The sequence below is a fragment of the Serinus canaria genome, chromosome 8 (assembly GCF_022539315.1).
Source record: "Serinus canaria isolate serCan28SL12 chromosome 8, serCan2020, whole genome shotgun sequence".
Classification (NCBI taxonomy): Eukaryota; Metazoa; Chordata; class Aves; order Passeriformes; family Fringillidae; genus Serinus; species Serinus canaria.
The window spans coordinates 9,003,626-9,024,618 of record NC_066322.1 but is presented as its reverse complement, the minus strand read 5'-3'; the positions used below and the strand labels follow the sequence as shown (position 1 = coordinate 9,024,618).

Genomic DNA, 20,993 nt, shown 5'->3' with positions numbered 1-20,993 from the left:
CTAAAATTCATATTGTAACTTGTAAGTTTGCATAATGCATTAGAGAACACAAAGTGACTATTTATCATTTTTGTTGTGATTATTTTCTATTTTATAATTCTAAAATCTTTTAATTAGGAAAAGAAATTACAACTTATTTCAATATTTCTAAAATAATCTTTTTAAGGCTCTATAGCAGGAAGAACTTCTGTTGTTGTTTTTAGATAATGAATTAGCAGGTACATCATTCTCTTCAAGGTTAAAATTCTAGCCAGTGCTAACCAGTGCAGAAGGACACAATCAACATTTTTATTCTGACTGGTGTCAAAATGAAAAATAATGAACCTTTTAATATTTTTTGTTTGGCAGCAAAGTATCAGAGATATGTTATATAAGATGCTGCTTGTGTATTTCTAGTTCTGAATTTCTGCTCCCTGTGTTTGTATTGCTCTTTTGGGTGGTCACCAGTGTGATTTGACTTCTCAGACATGTAAAGACATATAAAAATGTCTTCTTAGGTGATTCTAATAGACAACATTAAATGAACCTTTTAGTTTATTGCTGCTTGCACTGTTCTTGATAAAGTATCACTTATAAGTAACTGGCTCATTGCCAGCAAAAGCTCATTTGTTAAGTTCTGGACTCTATATTTGTGGCTGTGTTAAAGCACAATTTTTAGACCTTGGGAAAAAATAGCTGTACTTTGTTTAAGAGTTTTTGCATTGCCATTTTTTTTATCACTCTGCAATGAAATACTATTATATTTCTGCTCCAGAACTCATCATGTAGCCATTGTGTGCTTCATCAAGAGAATGGTAATTTCTGAAGGTTTTTTTTTTTTTTTTTTTTTTTTTTTTTTTAATTATTATTGTTTTGGTGGCTTTGCTGTTGTAAACAGACATCCCATCACACAAATACATCTTGAAACTAAGACTTCAATTTATACTGAAATCTGGTGAAGTAACAGACAGGAATAAATCCTCTGAATTAAGTTTTTATATGTTCTTTTCTTTGCTTATCTGCTTGGGCCTACATAACATACATTGCAATGTTGGAGTTGTTCAACAGGATTGGTAAAACTGAGAAAGGAGAAACTGAGATTGAGTTTTTCTCGATGATGAAGAGAAATTCTAGTTCAAATTCTAGCTGAAAGTAAAGCACAGAAATGTGTCTGTTAGTGATTACCTAGATGTCAGTGTTGTGTGGAAAGTAAAATTGAAAAAATCAATATTCCTCTGTTCATTTTAAAAAATAAGCTGAGCCCACATTGTATCTATTATAATTGATAGGTGATATAATGCAAATAGAGCCTTTGAAATATCTCTTGCATGATAACGTGAGTCAGATGTGATGGCAAAGCCATGGCATCCCTGAGCAAGCTGAGCTCAGCCTGCCCTGACCCGGCCGTGCTTTGCTGCTGGCTTGGTCACTGAGCTGGTGACTGCCTTCAGCAGGTGAGGCAGAGAAACTCAGAGTTCAGTGCTGGTTCCCTGAGGTGCTGCTGTGCTCCCCACAGGCCCACGAGCGATCCGAGAGCTCCGAGGTCGCCTTCGTCACGCAGCTGGTGAAGAAGCTGATGATCGTCATCGCCCGGCCAGCGCGGCTGCTCGAGTGCCTGGTGAGTGTGGGCCTGGCACAGGCTGGGCAGGCTCTGCAGAGGGCTGTGCAGGAGAGGAGATGAGGGACACAAAGCCTTCAAATAGACCTTCACATGCTCATTAAACACTGATGAAAAATAAATTGATATTTAAAAAGAAAAAGAAGTGCTAAGTGGCTGCTGCATTAATATAGAAGTAGTTCTCCAATGGACTGTCAGCTGCATCAGCAGGTAGATTATATTTTAGGATAAAGTTCATAGCTGAGGGGCCAGGTGTAGCTGTCAACATCATTCCGTGCTACTTGGTGCCACTGGATGTTCCTCATGTTGTTAATAGCTGCTGTCAGGAGCCTGTAAATGTCTGTATGGGGTGTGCCCCCTGTCCAGGGTGCTGTGCTAAGAAAGAAGTTCCATGACATAAATGGGGTTTGGCTCTGGGACTCAAACCCTTCCTGTAGACCCAACAACTGGTGAAACCTGGTGTCAGGTTTTCCAGCTGTGAACACACAGTGGGATACGCTTGTGTGAGATCCAATAAGATTTGGGAGGCTGGGCTTGAAATCCAGTTTGGTGCTATTGGAATACAAGCAAAAGCAAGTCCCACTCCTTTTTAACAACTTAATTTTAATTTTAAATTTAATTTTAAATTTAATTTTAAATTTAATTTTAAATTTAAATTTAATATTAATAATAATAATAATAATAATAATAATAATAATAATAATAATAATAATAATAATAATAATAATAATAATAATAATAATAATGCATTTAAAAAAATTTTAATGCTAGAAAATGGTGGAAATTGTTTAGGCAATTCCAAAATAGGTCGCTGTGTCCTGAAGTTCTGCAGCTACAAAAATATTGCCTTGGCGTGGTGGAGAAGCAACTTGAATTCCCATATTCTCATTGTCATGCCATAGCAACAGGGTTAATATAAACCTTCAGTATATATAGAAATAGGTGTACACAATTGGAAGGGTTCTATTTAGTGACTGTATTTCAAAAGAATGTTGAAAAATTAATGAGAATGTAGGGAAGTCACCAAAAATTGTGAGGTGTCACAAATCTACAATGGAAATTTAGGTAATGACAGGATGAAATTCCCTGAAATTCCCTGAGCACACTCATGATGGTTCTTTCTGGACATAAAAGTGACAGAGATGCTACAGGTGTTTGAGACATCAGAGAAGTTGGCTGGATTAGGGATCTATGGCTGGCTATAAAAGCACAGTTAACATGTGGGTTGTGTAGTGGTCAGTGTGTCCATGGGTGACTTCTATCCCTGGAGTCACTGGAAGATTAATGATTTTTGTGGAGCTTTCTATGACAAAGTAGACAAGAGTGGTCCAGTCTTACCAATGATACCTGTTTTTGGAAACATCTGCAGAAGTTCTGAGTACCAGTAGACTTTGGAGGGTTCCTTATTCCTCCTCCACAGCTTTGCTGAGAATCCTGCAGTGCAAGGAAGGGCACTGTCAGTGAGGAAGTTACTTGCACAACCAGCAGGACAGACACCTTCACTTACTAATTCCAGAAATCTCTGCCAGACTGCACTGAAAATCCCAGGCACAACTCCATTCAAACTGGGAATTCCTTGGTTTTCAAACCATATTTGTGATTTAGATGAGATTTTGTGACTCCCACGTATCTTCTTCCAGCACTTTTTCAAAATTTATTTTGGCAGTGAAGGCAATGGAGAAAGGAGATAAATTTAAACTCACTGTGTTTGTATTTGCTGCATTCACCATTGTCATTTTTGCTTGTGTACACTCATTATCTAGGAAAGCACCTCAGAAAGCCTTGGGAACCCGTGTCTGCACTTGCCGAGTTCCAAACTCAAGGCAACTCTCAGTTGCAAATCAAGAGGTCTCCAGGTCCTTCTATGTCTTCTCCACCTGAAGTTCTGCAAAATGAGTGGGAGCAGGTGGAAGCAGCAAAGTCATTGAGATTTGAGTAATGAATTCCCAAGTATGTAGTGATAACCTTGACAATCAAGTGGCCAGACTCCAAAGTATAGAAATAGTATCTGGATCTGTGGCTTAGTCTTACCTGTTTTTTTCAACCTGCATTGCCTTTCTAGCAATTTTTTCCCCAAATGTTTATTTTAATCTGGTGACATGAAGAACTAAATACTAATGTTCCTTTTGTCCCATAGAACAAGAAATATAGTAGTGGATAGTCAACTGTTTAAATAGTTTTTAAGAACTAATTTTCATTTTTATGAAAATTTTAACATTTTAACATACTTTTTTTGTAATTCAATCTTTGGCTTCAATTATATATGAATTTATAAAAAGTTTCTCTACTATTTAGTGTTAAGGTTAACTTGAGTAACACAGCTCATTCTTCTTTCTTCCTTGGAAATGAAGTGTCTACATAGACAGTGCTTGTGATGATTGTTTTAATGCAGTCAAAAACATTTAAGTATTCCAAAGTTCAGCTATTTGGCTTCTGTCTTTGCATTACCTGTTGGACTATGAGATGGTTATTGACAGACAATCTCTGAGGCTTAAAGAAAATGATAGTGTGGTTTGTGCATCTCTGAAACCGTCTTTGGGAAAAAGTATCTAATTAATTTAATTTTTGTTTATTTTTCCATAGCACCCACCTCCCCTTAGTAGGGTTCATTCTCCTGTATTCAGATGATTAAACCTACCATAAAGAAGTCAGAACTGGAATTTAAGTAGTTCCCTTAAGTGTTTTGTATGTTTGGGGTTTTTTTTGTCACCAAGTTGGTTTTTTCCCTCTCTCTTTTACTCACCAGTGAATGACCTGCACTTGTACCTGGAGAAGTCCTTCCTTGGCTCCACCATCCCTCTCCCTGCATTCTGGTGACCATGTCTCTCTGTGGTCCTCTCTGGTCTGGCTCCTGCTCTCTGCCATTTCTGAGGCTGTTGATTAATCCTTTTCCAGAGGAGTTGGGAAGGAACTTTGTTTCTCACATTGTTGCTGTCTTTGGTGACAGCACCTGTCCAAGCAGCATTGCTTGGAGCAGTCATGGAAAAGTGCATCTGTTCTCTGTTCAGGTCTCTTCACATCATTACAAGCTCTAATTTCCTTTTCTTGTTTGCAGTTCTGTGCTCTTTTTCTCTTACGTTGCTGACCACACAGCAGTTCTTTACTGATGCCCTCACTGTTATCTGTGCATGCTCAGCTGTTTGCTCAAACTCTTCCCCTTTCACCCTCCCAATTCACTGGAGAATTTTTGAAGAGTGTTGGTGAAGCTGCTCATTGCTGGTGAATGATGAGGTTTGTAGTGGGGAGAGCTAAAGTTAACTGGTGAACTTGTTCCTAAGCAGAGTGCTCCTGCTGCCCAAAGCTTGTCTTTTGTTTCCTGCTATATCTCTTAGTCCAGTGCAAGAGATCACACCTTCTGTAACCTTGTCTGGCCTGAGAGATCACATGCACCATGACTGAGTTGCTAAAGTCATCCTGTACTGTAGAGTAGAAGAAATAGGGCAGCAGTATGTCTTATGAAGGAAGTTGTTTTATTAATAGTTTTATTAGCAATTGCTGAGGTTAGGACACTGGCAGGATTGGGTGGGTGTATGGCTTGATCAGAAGTGACAACTAACAGCAGGAAAGGGTTTTCTTGGGTTAACTCACCTGTCAGATGGAGGTGGCAGAAGGTGGTGCCTCAGTTCTCATCACAAACCTTTCCCTGGCTCTTCTCAGTGTGACAGAACTGGGAGATGTGTCCACACTTTACACTTATGTTAAGAAGACCTTTTGATAGTTTTGGTTTGGTTTGTAGAAAGTCCCTACAGTCCTTGTTCTGTTTAGATTTGCAGATCTAAACCCATGGACACCCCGTGGGATGTAACTGTCTGTTGGTTTTGCAGAGCAGAGTGGGAAGCATTGCCTTGCTTGTTGTAACTGGAAATGTTCTGCATCACTGCTGAGCCCAGAATTACCTTTGGATGTTTCTGAGGATTCCCCTCTAAGGGGGAGGAACCTTTCCTAACTGTAAAGCTGTATCATTTACCTCTCTGTGCGTCTCTCTCTGCTTTGCTGTAGGAGTTTGATCCTGAAGAGTTCTACCATTTGTTGGAAGCTGCGGAAGGCCATGCCAAGGAAGGGCAAGGAATTAAATGTGACATTCCTCGTTACATTATCAGCCAGCTGGGACTCACCAGGGATCCCCTGGAGGGTGAGAACTCTTCTTATGTACTTTCCAAACTGTTGAAAGGATAGTCAGATACCCTGGTCACTACATAGCTGAAGGATGCTTATATTTTATTGATTGATTTTCTAGGCCATTTTTCCTTATTTTCCTGTTTGCTGTCAAATTCTAGACTGTCCTTTTCAGCCCCATGTCTCAAAGGAATGTTGCTGGGGTAAGGAAGGCACATCAATAGTGACAGTTGTTTACTTATGATGTTAATAGTGTCTCCCTGTATCATAGCTGAAACAATGTTAGAAAATAGCTTTAGGATTTAACTGTTTTCTCTGTGCTGTTGGACAGTAAAAGTAAATTTGCCTGTTATTTTTCTGATCTGCCTGGCCTGCTAGTGGCCTGGTTGGAAAGTATCCTGCCATCCCACTTGATTGTCCTCTCTGGGAAAAGTGTGGTTTTTGTGGTTTTCCATGAGATTACCACGATGAGTTTGAATTTTTAGCTGGAGGTGAGATTGAAGCTTTACATCTTGTGTAGCAGCCAAACCAAAGAGAGCAGTGTAAGGACAGAAACAGCTTTTCTGAAAGGTGCCAGAATTGCATATGGTAAACTTAATATAGACATACATTGGCCCAGAAGATTGTAACTTTAGAATTAGTCAGTTAATATTTCTGCCTGGCACTTTGCTGGCTGAAATGACAAGTTTTCTGAGCATGCACAGCTTGTTCAGCAACAATAGAAAGTGTGACAGAGACTGGAGGTTACTGCAGAATATTTTAGTGATTGAACTATGCTTCTTGTTACCTCAGGAGAGCATAATTTTAACATAAATTAGTAGTCTGGCTGGGACTAGTTTAACTTCTCTGGTGTTTACTGGAATGACAGTGACAGGTTGACTTCAAGTGAAGAGCTCTTCAGGAAAATTTCTACCAAAGATTGCTAAATGCAATTTAATAGCATTTGTTGAAATCTGACATTAAAGGGAAATTTCCTTTGATCCCTGTCATGGGAGAGAACCTTTCCATTGCTAATTCCCCTTACTAAAGTCAAATTTTCTTTGGAAATGTGGGGAGATGTCAAGGTGCCTTATTTCCTTTCTGTAAGGAGGGCACCCAGAAATGTCAGTGATGTCTGTTCAGAGCCTCGTAGCTAAGGCAGGATTTGGGCTTGCAGAGTTTACAGCATCTCCTGCAACAGCTGAGTAGCCTAACTAAGTGACTTTCCCCTGTTTGCTGCTGCTCAGTGTTTTGCAGAATCAGCCATGTCATCACGTGGAGGGCAGCTGTTGGAAATGTGAGCACAGAGATGCCACCAGGCTACATGCAGACATATATGTGTGTAATAGGTTTTAATATTAACTAGCCAGCACTTTCCCCAAACATGCATTTATTGCTTTTACTTATTATAGAAACTATCTAGAGAAAGTCAGGCTGAAATTAGAACAATTAATTATATTCATCTTTATATATAATACTGCCTGCAGCATACAAGATGTTAAAGGTTATCACTGTATAATTAGGGTGACTTTTTACAGAGGGAGAAAATGTCCTTCATCATCTACAAGCACCTTTTAAAATCCTGTTTTTCCTGCATAAACAAAGAGAATAGTGTTTGATTGAGATCATTAGGAGTAATCTTTCCTCTTTCTTTTCAGAAATGGCCCAGTTGAATAGCTATGACAGCCCAGACACTCCCGAGACAGATGATTCAGTCGAGGTAAAGCAGTAATACACTCACTCTGTCTAGCACTTTTTTTTCTCTCAAAAGAAGTAGTCTACAGTAAAGAATTAATTATAAAGCAGAGTAATAGTAATTTTAAAAAAAAAGTGCAGACATTTAAAAGCTCATATTAAAACTAGAGTACATTTTCATAAAAATGTGAAAATCTTTATATGGTGGTGGTAAAAGACTTCAAAGATGTAAATAGGCATTATTACCAAGTTTTGTGGATTTTAATTGCTGGAGTTAAAATCATCTGGAAGAAGTCTTTATGTCTACATTTGTAAAATGTGATGGGTATTGAAAAGAGTTGACTTTAGTAAAACCACTGGAAGACTTTAATGATGAAACTGGCTAGGTTTCAAAGATCCTTATTTTATTGCTTTTTAAAAAAATGTGATATTAAGGCCTGAATCTTACAGTCCACTGACTTTTTGTGCTAATAATTTGTAGAGGGAATCTGCAAACACCCTATGGATACAGACAATTGTCCTAAAGCTGAGGACTCCAGAAATTCAAAATTGGATTGAGTTTGAGTGCTAAAGAAGAAAAGGACAAAAAAACCCCTTACAGAATTAAGTCATTCCTGCTCCTGATTTCCATTTTCTTGTTGTCTTTCCCCAGAGCCGTGGGGCCTCCGTCCAGTCAAAGAAAACTCCCTCTGAAGAAGAGTTTGAAACTATTAAACTGATCAGTAATGGTGCTTATGGGTAAGACTTTTAGACTTTGAATTAGAAGAAAACGCTGTTATTATCCTACCCAGCCAAGGGCTATAGCAAGGTTTGGCAAGTGTCTGGGTTTTGTTGGGTCCAAAGCTAAAGTAATTTCCCTTGGGTCTTACAGAGGTTCCACAGTTGTTGTATCTTCTGCATTCTTCTGGGAGATGCCATTTCTTTCATTTCTTCAGGTTATATATGTAACATATGTGGCTGTTTGTGAGCTCTTGAAATGCTAAAATAAGTGCTAGAATTACACTGGGGTAAATCTACTGTGAGGAGTAATACACGAGAAAGGCTATTAGATTTTATTATCCATCGAAGAATCAAGTATGAATTCAGTCAGTTACAGTTTTAACCACACACACAAACCTATCCAGAATTTTAAAAGGCAGTTCCTGAGTCTTTGCAGTTCATAAATCCTTACCAGTGAGGTCATTAGGCTGTTACTGAAAAGTAGTGATACTCAGTAGGTCATAATAACAAAACCTGAGCATGTGCTTGAGTGTTTTGTGGCAGTGGATGCTTAGTTAACAACAAATCACTTTTTAAAAATTATATGTGGAAAAAGTGTAAGCATGGGTTTTTAGTGAGTGAAGACACAATGGAGCATGTTGAAGAGTCATTATGAGACAAAAAGATTTTAAATCTCTTCAGTCATATTTCTGCACAAGCCCCATGTAACTTTGTAAAAAGGGGAGAGAGAAGTGGTAGTTTTGCTGTTAGTCACATGTCTTTATCCTGAGTTTATTGTATAGTCAGTGGCTGGTGAGACACAATACCACGTTAAATGTAATGTACTCCAGAGAAAAGGAAACAAGTACTGATTCAATAAGGCAGGCAGACTGGATGAAAATTTTATTTGCAAACTGTATTATTAATGTGAAGGAATCTAATGATCTGCAAATGATAGAAGTGTAAGAGATACTTTACTGAAGGAAATCCCTGGTGACAGTGCTGCGTCAAATTAATTTTATGGAGCTTGGAAAGAACTCGGGCTGATTCCATAGATTTTGGACAATTTTTTAAGCAAAGTGGTCACTGTAGTGTTGAAAAATACATGCTGCTCTGCAATGGTGCTTATGGAAATTTGTGGCATTGGTGTTTGAGATGTCTCCTTGTTTGTCACATCAGCAAAAATGCTGCTTTATTCAGGAAAGCAGAGTAGCTGAGGGAAGGAAGCATCATGGGGCTCCTTCTTTTCTAGAGAAGCTTGTCACTGAAACAGGATTTTCTGGAGTCATGGATAAGTCTGTCAGGATCCATTCAAAACAGTAACATCACTGTTTAAGAAACCCCAACAAAAGCACAAAGAACTCCCAACCTGAGCCCACAAGGCAGCAGTTTGAACTGAGAATGGACCTTTTCCTCTCGGTGTGGTTTTGCAGAGCGGTGTATTTGGTGCGGCACAAGACCACCCGCCAGCGTTTTGCCATGAAGAAGATCAACAAGCAGAACCTGATCCTGAGAAACCAGATCCAGCAGGCCTTTGTGGAGAGAGATATCCTGACATTTGCTGAGAACCCCTTTGTGGTCAGCATGTTCTGCTCCTTTGAGACCAAGCGGCACCTGTGCATGGTTATGGAGTATGTGGAAGGTATGGTTGTTGGTATCCACTCCTCCAGAGGGGCCTGTGAATCCCTGGGGCTGATACAACACATTTGCAGTGAGCTGAGCCTCACTGCTGAGGCCAGAAGTCAGCATGAACTTTCCAGTCCTCACTGGAAAGGAAACCCTCCCTCCCTCCTGTGGGATGGCGTGGCTGGATCCATAGCACATTTGCTTGACATTCCACTTAGAAAAATATTTAAGAGACATGTCTTTGTTCTTTAGCAGCCTTTTTAAAAATAAAGTGCCATTTTATGCTGGGGTTGGTTTTCTTCATTGTTTGGTTTGCTTATTCTTTGAAATATAATTTGATTTTACTTTATCAGTATATCTTATTATAAGCAATATCCACTGGTGGATAGGATTAATTTCTTATGCCTGGCTTGCTTGACTGAATGTTTGAGAAATAAGATTATAGTTATTGTATTAGTGCTCTTTCAGATAAATTAGTGGGATGAAATCAGATGTATTGACAATGGGAAATTTTAATATTAATTCCTCTTTGCAAGTAGAAATGAAGGTCGACTGAAAAGTGTGGCCAGTGTCCCCAAGAAAGCTTCAATCAGGAGTCCTGACTTATTTTCTTCAAGGCTTCCTTCAGTTTGCAAATGGCATCTGTACAATTCCTATCCAAGCCTGCCCAACATATATGGATCTCAATTTTCCTAGGAGTTTAATATTTGTTTTAAGTTCAAGACAGAGTACAGAGAGATCTTCAGAATTCTTCCTGACAGGCTTGTGATAGGCGGCCTTTAGAAAACTTAGTCCAATCTTGTCCTGCAGACCCATAGCTGTTGTTTCTTGCTGATATTTGCCATTCCAACGTGCCATATGTGCAAATGTTTTGTTTCTAGGAGGTGATTGTGCCACACTTCTCAAGAACATTGGTGCCCTACCTGTTGATATGGCGAGGATGTATTTTGCTGAGACTGTTCTGGCACTGGAGTACCTACACAATTATGGGATTGTTCACCGTGACCTAAAACCTGATAAGTAAGTCTTTGGGCCCTCAGAGGGAACCGAGCCAGTCCTTCTGGGGCTTTCTCTGTAGGTAGCAGGACATGGGGGCTGGAGACAGCACTGATCTTCAACAGCATCTGACATGTGGGAGGTTTTATGGAGTCTCTTGCTACCAATGTAGAAGCAGATAGGCACTGAAAAGGGTGGGAAGAATGTCTTCAGGTATTATCCCAGAGATGTTGCTACACTGCTGGTGTTTTGGCAGAAGGTAGTCCCACTCCTAGTTGCCTTGTCTGCTCTGTGGTATTTGGCTGCATAGGAGTTTTTTCCAGGTGTTTAATGGGGATGTAACACTGAGATTGTCCTTCACATTATCTTGTGTTCTTTTTGTTTGAAATTGCTTTTGGGAAACAATTAAGTGAATGTTGCATTATTTTGCTTCTCTTTCTTTTAGTCTCCTGATAACTTCAATGGGTCATATTAAACTAACAGACTTTGGACTGTCCAAAATTGGGTTAATGAGTCTTACAACTAATCTTTATGAGGGCCACATTGAGAAGGATACCAGGGAATTCCTGGACAAGCAGGTAAGCTGAAAAATTTTGTCTGTTGATGTGGTATCAGATGCAGGATTCTGTCATGGGATAGAATCAGAGTTTGAAGCACTTCTTCTCTGCCTGGATGCTGTGCTGTGCACTGTAAAATGGGAGGAAAAGATACAAGTCCATTCTCATGTTTGTACATAAATTGACACAGTTTGCTATTTCTGCTTCTTGTTTTGGAGTCATGCACTTCAGCTCCTAGTTTAGGATGCTGATAGGGTGGCCCAGGCAGCAGTGCAGGTGTAAACAGAAGTTGGTGTAGGGATGTAACGTGGATTTTGCTGAAGGTTGTTCCATGATCTCCCCCTTCTGGTGCTTAGAAGTTCACAGCAAGTTTCTATATGTTTCTCGTAATTTTGTCTAACGGTTTAAACATTGATTTTTATCCCCATGATATTTACTAAGGGTCATTTTTCTCCTTAGCCTTCATTTTGCTGGGCTTAACCAGCTAAGTTCTTGTAGCTAACAAGATAGATTTTCCTTTGATGAATGAATAGCTCTTGCATGTAACTCTTTCTGTTTGAGTTGATATTTTCTGGACATGGTTGAAGGAACTGTTCTGGATGCAGGCTCACCAGTGCCTTGTATAATGGGATTAAAAAATGCTTCTCTCTTCTGAAAATGCCTAGGATCACAGATGAATTTTTCAGCTGAATTTTTATTTGTGCCAAGTGTTGATTCATAATTATCCTGTGGTGTTGTCTTCCTGTTGTCTTCTGTGTAAGGATGCTTTTTCTAACAGAACTCTCCTAGGTCATTAGATCATATTCTTGTACTTTACAGTGGTACAATTTTTACAACTATTTTGTTATTGTTGTTGCTGCTTCTAAGCCCCAGGCAATTTAGATCTTCCAAGGTAATTTCCTTAACCATTGTCCATGCCAGCTGTACCTCCCAAGATTAAGGCTGAAGTGTGTAATCATGCTGGGCTGCTAATTCTGCATCTGTGAAACTAAATTCTGTTAGCACAGAGATGTGAGAGGTTTGTCAAAACTCAGCTCCTGATAGCTGTAGCTGTGCCAGCAGACATCCATCAAGCTGTCAGACCTAAACACACAGAATATGCATTTTTCCCATATGCTTTCCTGTGCATGCACCAAAGAACTACTTAGCTGGCATATCCACACTAGGAACATTTAATTTCATGTGATGTTATTTCTGTGCAGGTAATGTCTTCTTCAAATATAGACTCTTGCTCCATGGACGTAGTTCACAGCATGAAGTGATTAGTGGCAAAACATTAATAACTTCCTTGTAAAGCTCTGAGGGGGTAAAGTTGCTGTCTTGCATGTTTCTCTTGAGGTGTGTGGGACTCCAGAGTACATTGCCCCAGAAGTGATCCTGCGCCAGGGCTATGGCAAGCCCGTGGACTGGTGGGCCATGGGCATCATCCTCTATGAGTTCCTGGTCGGCTGCGTTCCTTTCTTTGGGGACACACCTGAAGAGCTCTTTGGACAAGTGATCAGTGGTAGGTTTCTGCTCTGGCTCTGAAGGGGTTTCAAAATGTGCTTTGAAAATATTGGGGATCTGCAGTTTAAGTCAGGAAGGATTAGGTATAAAATAATGGGGTTTAGTTTTAGAATTTCTGAATTTCTGTGTCAAAGCTTGCATCTGATTTCAGCTATGGAAGCTTGTGTTGCTTAACATCTACCTGAATAGTTCTGTCATGGTGTGGGAATCATACAAATCCTTGTGGGATTGAGGAAAAATATTTGGGGATTTTTCTGTTCTATCTTTTAACTTAAATGATGGAGAATTTGAAAGGAGAAGCCACCAACTGGTCTATTTCAGGCTGATTTTGGTTATTGTTTTTGTAGGTCCAAATGCTAGTTAGTTAGTAATTTTGTATAAGTGAAATGAAAGGAAATTCAAGCACAGTACAGTGAAGTTGTTGTACTCAGTACCTTCACATCTTGTGGCTTTTTAAACCTTTCTCATGCTTGGAGTTGGACAGACAATTGCTTTGTGTTCACTCAGTGAATATGCCAGTGAAATAATTTTCTATTGGGAATGCTTTCTGAAGCAGTAAATTTTTAACACACTTGGCAAATGTCCTTTGTAAAAAGAAAATTTCATCAAAGCACTAAATATGATGCATGAAATCGTTACCTGTGAATTGTTCTCTCTGTTCCAAGTATAACGACTCTGGAATGTGCAGGCAGGAGATACAGCCACAGTATTGTCACTGCCTTTGTTTATGGATTGTCATGGAAGTCCCATTTCATACTTTATTAATAGAGTCCTTAAAGCTTTTTTTTTTGTCTCCACAAGCACTGCTTGGATTGACAGCAGCTTTAGCTGATGCTGAATTTTATGCATTTTGAAAAATGTCAATGCTTGAATTATATTAAGCTGCTGAATTCAAGGTATTTATGCTTCTGGGGCAGTTCCCAACGCTGCACTTTGAGGTGTAGGAGTATGAATGGTTATTCAAATTAGTTGGGAAGCTGGTAGAAAATGTCAAGTCTCTTTTTGTCCCCAGATGAAATTGCCTGGCCAGAAGGAGATGATGCACTGCCCCCAGATGCCCAGGACCTGATTTCTAAGCTTCTCCGCCAAAATCCTCTGGAAAGAATGGGAACAGGTAAGAGCCTCATGCACAGGAAAACACTGCCCACAAGCAGGGGATGAAGCTACCTTGCCAGTGATGCACACCTACTCGTGGTGAGGAATGCTCATATGGAGCTGGGGAGCAGTTTATACTGGATTCAGTGTGGTGGAGCTCTGGGAATTACTGTCACATGTCCATGAGCCGGGCAGATACTACTGTCCTGTCTGGGAAACAGGAAAAGGGGCACTGTCAGCTTGGCAACATCTCTGATTTGTGCTGTTCCATTATAGGCTTGAGGGTTGTGTCTCCATTTGAACAGTGTATAATCAGATTTCTTTGAAGTTCTCTTTGAGCAGAAGCTTAATCCCTGCTATGGATGTGAATTCCTGGGTGTAATAAAGTAAATGAAAACTTTCCCATTCCTAGAGGCCTGTAGTGCAGAATTCTCCAGACATACAGCAAAGTCTGATAATCTGTTTGGCAAAGTCAGATATGTCTGTCAGTCTTTCTGTATTATAATGTCAGGTTGGAAGTTTTACAAGCCAAGACTTCTCATTTCCTCATAGTAAATAATCATAAATAATCTCTAGGTACACTCTTGTTTTAAAGTAATTTGTGCAACACTGTGGCTTCACATGACAGCTCATCTTTCATCGATTTGATTACTTTAATTTATTTTGGGATTTTCAATTCAGAACTACACTTTAAGGACAAAAAAACAGCTTAGAGATAAATATATAACAATTCCAATAGGTACGTGTATCCAGCAGATTTAGCACATGTGCACACAAGGGTGATGAATAGATCATGAATTAATAATGATATCAGATGGTTTTCACATGTTCTTCTCTGCTTAAAATCCATGTACTTGAAAGATGTTGCTGTCATGGAAAAGATGTAGAGTTTCTAGCCTTATAAAAGGAGTTGATGGACTGATTTTTTTTGATTTCTTATATACCTGTAGTGCTGAGACTGCTGTTTCACTTGGCATGTTGTAGTGCCACTGGCACTCAGCAAACCTTTTATCTCTTTTCCTCTGCTCTTTTCTTTTCTAAAAAGCTGGTAGCATCTGCAATGAATATTAATTTCATTTGAAAAAAAAAAATGCCTAAGCAGGTAGACAGATAGTCTTTACTTTTTACTTCTGGGTACCCAAGCTTCTGAGCTTAATAACAATAGATACTAATTCAGGAAGATAGGTGAGCCCTGACTTGTTCTAGACACATGAATGAGTTTATTCACAACAGTGGAGTTGTGAGTTGTCACTCACATTCTAAGTGCCTCTCAGAGCTTGCTCTCTTTATTCAGTTACGAACAAGATGGTGTTCAGAGTTTGAAAATTTTAAATTAAGGTGTTCTTAATCTTGAACTTGATGTGGAATGGAACAGCAGATGCTGTCTTCCAGCCTCTGTGTTGTTGCTGAGCAGGAAGAGGAGGTGGGAAGGAGGAAATCATGTTCAGGTTTTATCCTGCATGACCACTTTGGTAAAAGGATAAGTTGTTTCTCAAAATTCCTGGAAAATGTGTGACTTAAAAATACTCGAGTACATTCTCTTAGGCTCTTGATATTTTTAGAGATTGTTTTTCATGTTATGCAAATGCTGAAAGAAATACTCTGCAGTAAAAGGTGCTTATTTCAGGTAGTGCCTTTGAAGTGAAGCAGCATCGGTTCTTTAAAGATCTGGACTGGAATGGATTACTCCGGCAGAAAGCTGAATTCATCCCACAGCTGGAATCTGAGGATGACACAAGCTATTTTGACAGTAAGACTCGAGATTTGGCCTAAACAGCATCATATTTCTTGTGCATATTTCATTTTTGAAATTGTTAGAGATAAGTCATTTTAGAAATTGAATAAAACGCTTGATGGGAATGGCTTTAAAAAGTTTCTGTTGAATGCCAAGGAAGGTTTCTTTGAAGGCAAATTAATTTTAAATGAAAAAATGTTGCTGCTGGAGTCAGCTGGCCTTTCACTGGTGCCTGTGGTCCTGCCAGCCATGGGCCTGCAGTGAGAGGTGCTGCCATTGTCATGCTGGGTTCATTAAACTTCTTCCAAAGCATTTGGTAAATCCAAATTCCTTGAGTTTTTGAGCAACATGATCTTTCCCTAGTGACTCTTTTCAGCCAATAAATGTTTTTAAAAAAACCCCAAAACAAACCCTAGACCTTGAAGACAAGTATGTGGGGAAAATTCTTAAGAGATTTGAAGTAATTTGAATTATTTTTGCTGCAAGTGTATCGCTTTATTTTAGTATTTCTAGCTCTAATGAGATATGAAGTGTCTGTCTGGTGTGTAGAAATGTCTGGGAGCTGCCATGGTATCAGTGCTGTGTAAGATTCCTGGTATTTCAAGATAAGCACCAGACAGAGTAAATGCTCTTGGGAGAGAAGGGAGGAGTGTCAGGGAAGGGATGGACAGATCTCTGTTCCCAGAGCCTCTGCTCCTAACTTTTCTCATTTGACTTGGGGAGCTGAGCAGGTGGAGGGGACTTGGCCAGGGTGAGGTCTTTCCCCCTCTCCAGCTGCAGAATGGGAAACTGGCTGTTTCAGTTCTCTGAGAAGTGGAAATTTCTGCTCCACATTAATAGAATCTTTCCCATCTTGGCCTGGTTGAATCTGTGTGAAATACATTTTTTCTCTGCTCCAGTGCTTTGCTGAGAGGGAAAGGAGGGAGAGGGCAGCTGCCTCCAGTCCCTTGGCTCTCACACTGCACAAGCAGTGATTCCATTTAGATAGTGTTCTTCCCTTTTGGGGAAGGGGCTTTTGGGCTGGGGCTTGTTTGGAGAGGTAGGATTGGGAGAGAGAGATGGATTGAGAAATCTCTGTGTGGTTACTGCAGAGAGCAGCTGGAGTCTGCAGTGCAGAGGGGGCAGAGGTGAGGTTTCTACATGTATTGAGGTTGTACTGGTGCAACACACATGGAGAAACTGATGTGGTGGGCTGTTCTCACCACTGACTGCACTTACAGGGTGTGGAAAATTTGGTCACTGAGTTGGATCAGTGACTGGCAGAGGCCCAGTGCAGCAGCCACGAGCAGATCCTGGTGGATAAAAGCAAAACCATTTGGCCTGTCAAGGCAGAGCCATGGGAACCTCCCCACATGCCCTGGCACACTCGGGGTCAGGGTGACCTTGGTGTGAGTCCTTTATAAAGGCTGGAATTCTCACATCAGGAAATATCTCACATAGACACTGCTAGGCCTTGGTGTTCCTGTTATAAACCCAAATGCAGAAAATGTTAGAATTTATAAAAGTAGCTTTCTGGCTGATGTGGTGCAGCAAATTTGGCTCAGTGTAGTTATCAGCTTCCTGTAGCCAAACTTATTAGTGCCCACCCCACAAAATCCAGTGTGGCTGGCTTAGAAATCCAGTGCTGCAAATCTCCAAGCACAAAATCTCTTTGGAAGAAGTTTTTGCATTAAAAATAGCTTTGCATATTGGCTGCTTGCCCATTTTCTTTCACAAAATCTAATCCTTTTCCTAGCTGCAAGAGGGAAAAGAGGAGATTTCCTTTTGGGGTAAATATTTTTATTTTTTTAAGTAGGCTTGTATGTATGTATGTATACAGGACAGACTGTATAATCAAAAAGCTGTTTATTGGGAAGTTGGACAGTGAATTGTTTCCATGTTTCCTTCCACGTGATTGCTTGCTGTAGGGAAGAAATATCCCTACCATGAAGGGTCTGCAGGATTAGGCACCTTTTGAGTATCAGCTGCTTCCAGAATGGAATACAGCTGACAGGATAAGATAAATTCAGTGCCAAGGAGATATTCTTCACTGGCAATTGCACGGGATGAGCAAAATCTGGCTGGGTATGTTTCAGTGTTAAGGGAAATACCCTGCATGGTGTATAAACATTCCAAGTTCTTTCAGCAGACCAGTAGCAATGCTTGAGGTGTGAGTTGCCAACGCTCCCCACTCTGATGCAAGTGCCATGTCTTGTTCCCAGCCCGTTCAGAGAGGTACCAGCACCTGGATTCAGAAGAAGAGGAGGACACTAATGATGATGATCACGTGGAAATCCGGCAGTTTTCCTCCTGCTCGCCCAGGTTCAGCAAGGTAGGGACATGCTGACTTGTTGAAAGAAAACAATCTAGGGAGGAACACGCTTTCTTTGCTTCATATGGGACAGATTTTAATCATGTGGATGCTCAATGGGATCTCATGGTGTGTAGTATTGACTGAAGAAAGAAAGCCCTGCATGAATTGTTTATTCTGTAGTAGTTTGTGGCCTCTTAGAAGGTCAGTACCAGAATAACTGGAGAATGACATTTTATATTTCTTAATGTTTCACCAATATGCAGGGCATTGTGTAGTTCTCTTCTGCATCTGATACAGTCTGATGTTTTTACCAATGACCTGGATGCTGGCATAGGGAGTATCCAAAACTTACTTTGAGCAGTGTCGTTCTGACAGGACCTTCCATGGGTGACAAGATAGTTTTGGGAAGAAAATTTGGAATAAGGGTCTAAAATCAAAGGGGTAAGAGCATCAGTGAAGTTAATATCACTCATTGTCTCAAATACAGCCTGAGGAGCAAAAGGCAAGGTGACAATTTCAAAGAGAAGGGTCTTGGCACATAGTCCTTCATGAGTTAGATGTGCCAAATTATGGAAGCAATAGTTTCCCATACTGGGCTTACCAGTAGGAAGGCCATAGCTGGGGAATTCTGGTCTGTACTGGGCAGTGTTCTTGAAAATGAGCATGGACCATTAAAAGGGAGTCCAGAGGACAACAACAAGAATGACCTGAGTTCTACAAAGCATAAAACCTTTGGTGTTTTCAAATACATAACTAGAAGGAAAGGATTACATTGGTCTTCCTGATAAAATATATGTTTGGGAGGGGCAGAAGGGAGAAGAAATGCTGTTTTGAGGCTGCCACTTCATGAACTGTATTTCCCTCTTAGTGGGATGGGAGAAGGAATTTTACTTAGGAGCGCTGAAAGCTATTTTGGTTTTTCACAACTGTTCCTCCAGTTTTCCACTGCTGAAGTCAGTTTTTAAGGACCAGATTGTTCTTTGTCCTCAACCAGGCTACAGTGCTTTAAATAACAGTTGCTCTTAATTTAATGGAGTTGCTCCTGATTTGCATCACTAAAAGTATGTTTAAAATTGGACCTGAGGATTAGTTGGTGTTTTGAAAAAGTTCTCATGAGTACGTAAGAGTTTCTTTTCTCTGCCTTTTCTCACCATGAGTATTACTCATTTGTTAGACTGAAGCTTTTCTTTAGGGTTCAATGTTTTTGCCACAAAGAGAAAGTTCACTTTTAATGAATTTATTTTAAGACCTGGAAAATTATACAGCATTTGTAATGTGGGAGGCATAAAAGGCTCATTATATTTTGAAATTCTTGTCTGACAATTCAGCCATATGATTTATTAATAGTTATCTTGTTGATGCTCTGAATTTTTAATAACATTATTTTCATTAATCTCTTCTTATGTAAATTAGGTCCACAGTCAAGTGTAGTTTTAAAAGGATGGATTTTTTTTGCTTAATCATTTAATTATTTAAAGACGGCTGTAAAACCAAGAAAGGCACTTTCATTAAGCTGTCAGCATTATAGTAGATTCCTTGAGGAGGGCAGGACTTTTTTGTTCTGAAATAAGCTTGGGGCAATGCTGATAGACTGATAATGAAATGGGGTCATGAGCGTGATGCCTATCACTGAAGTGAATTTGTGCAGTAAGATTTCAAGATCCAGATGCCAGCCCTCAAGAGTTGTGCAGCTGTCTTTAGCAATAGCTCCTCTTGGATTTGAGAACCGCTAAAACCAAAAATCAAAGTAATTTCATGAAGTTTGTCAGGATTTCTGCTGTGTTTTCAAAGGAGAGGCATCGGGTGCTGTTGCAGAAAAGCATTTTAGTGTTTCTGGGGCTGGGCCTTATTCCTTTCCTCCCTGGCACACCTGGAGCATGTCACACCTGCACTGTTACTTGGTCAAAGAACATTACCAAGTTCAGGCTTTCAGGGGTGGATTTCAAGAGGAGATTGCTCAGAAAAGGTCCTGTGGGCTGGGTTTCCCTGCTGAGAAGGATCTTTTCCTGCACACAGGTGTACAGCAGCATGGAACGACTTTCCATCCACGAGGAGAGGAAGACTCCACCACCAACCAAGCGGAGCCTGAGCGAGGAGAAGGACGATCGGCTGGACAGCCTGGGGGGCTTGAAGAGCCGGGACCGCAGTTGGGTCATTGGCTCTCCTGAAATGTGAGTTCTGTGCCACTGAGTCTTCTGTTCTCCCACAGCAGCTAAGAAAGGACAGCCAAAACGTTCTATGACCAGTGTTTAGTGAGGAGAGCTTCTTATGTTGTATTTCTACAAGAGAAGCCTGGGTTGAATAGCTAAAAGTGAATGTGTAGAACCTGTACAGTCCTTAAATGTATCTAGTTAAGTACTAACATCATCTAAATGTGTAGCAAATATTTTTAATGAATTTAAAGGTATTCTAACCTTAAGGGCAGATTTTATATATTACGTCAGACGTGTACCCACATCAGTTTTTTTCTTAAATTAATGCAAATTCTGGTGTTGCCAGACTTTGACCTTTTGTTACAAAGCAGAGAAATCATTAGGGAAGTTCAAAGTTTCAAAAGTTCAGAATATGCCCACAAAATCTTGTGCTCTAATAAAAAATATCAGTAAAATATATGACTACCCACAATTTGGATACCTGCCATGTTTCTGGCATTACTGAAAACTTACTTTTATAAAAGAGATGTCTCTTATTTTGTGCAACCCCCGTAAAACCTTTACACTAATGTTTGGCATTAGAAAGGGCATAAAATGTGGCTCTGACCTAGTCTGTATGACTCCCTTAAAAATGTTTTACAGATTGCCCTCACAACTGAGGTGCACTTCATTTTGCATTGGGCCTTCCTGGCTTCAAAAGAAAAATTCAACTAATTCCAAAAGGAACATGGAGGATGATTTGTAATTTGCAACTGTTATTTTAAAAAGAATAATATTTAATACCATGTTCATTGTACTGTATTTTTCTTTGGGTTTATCCCTTCCTTTCCTAGAAGCTGGAAATCTAAATTCAAGTGATGCCCCAAGCCTTTGTTGGTTTAACGTCCAGTGTTGTAGCTTGGCCACCAAACTTCACCTTTAATTGGTTTCGGACACCTGGGTTGGG

The 20,993-nt window shown here is 40.0% G+C and overlaps 1 protein-coding gene across 4 annotated transcripts in view; it reads left to right on the top strand.

The window, feature by feature from the left end:
* Window positions 1-20,993, top strand: part of MAST2 (microtubule associated serine/threonine kinase 2) — a 186,459-nt gene that overhangs the window by 150,736 nt on the left and 14,730 nt on the right. For all 4 annotated transcript variants that reach the window (XM_050977181.1, XM_030226303.2, XM_050977183.1 and 1 more), the window contains 12 exons: window positions 1,496-1,597; window positions 5,597-5,729; window positions 7,351-7,412; window positions 8,040-8,125; window positions 9,520-9,728; window positions 10,594-10,732; window positions 11,154-11,286; window positions 12,604-12,769; window positions 13,784-13,885; window positions 15,494-15,616; window positions 17,803-17,912; window positions 19,911-20,065. In XM_050977181.1, coding sequence (XP_050833138.1) covers window positions 1,496-1,597; window positions 5,597-5,729; window positions 7,351-7,412; window positions 8,040-8,125; window positions 9,520-9,728; window positions 10,594-10,732; window positions 11,154-11,286; window positions 12,604-12,769; window positions 13,784-13,885; window positions 15,494-15,616; window positions 17,803-17,912; window positions 19,911-20,065 — 1,520 coding nt within the window. The remainder of the gene's footprint in view (window positions 1-1,495; window positions 1,598-5,596; window positions 5,730-7,350; window positions 7,413-8,039; window positions 8,126-9,519; window positions 9,729-10,593; window positions 10,733-11,153; window positions 11,287-12,603; window positions 12,770-13,783; window positions 13,886-15,493; window positions 15,617-17,802; window positions 17,913-19,910; window positions 20,066-20,993) is intronic.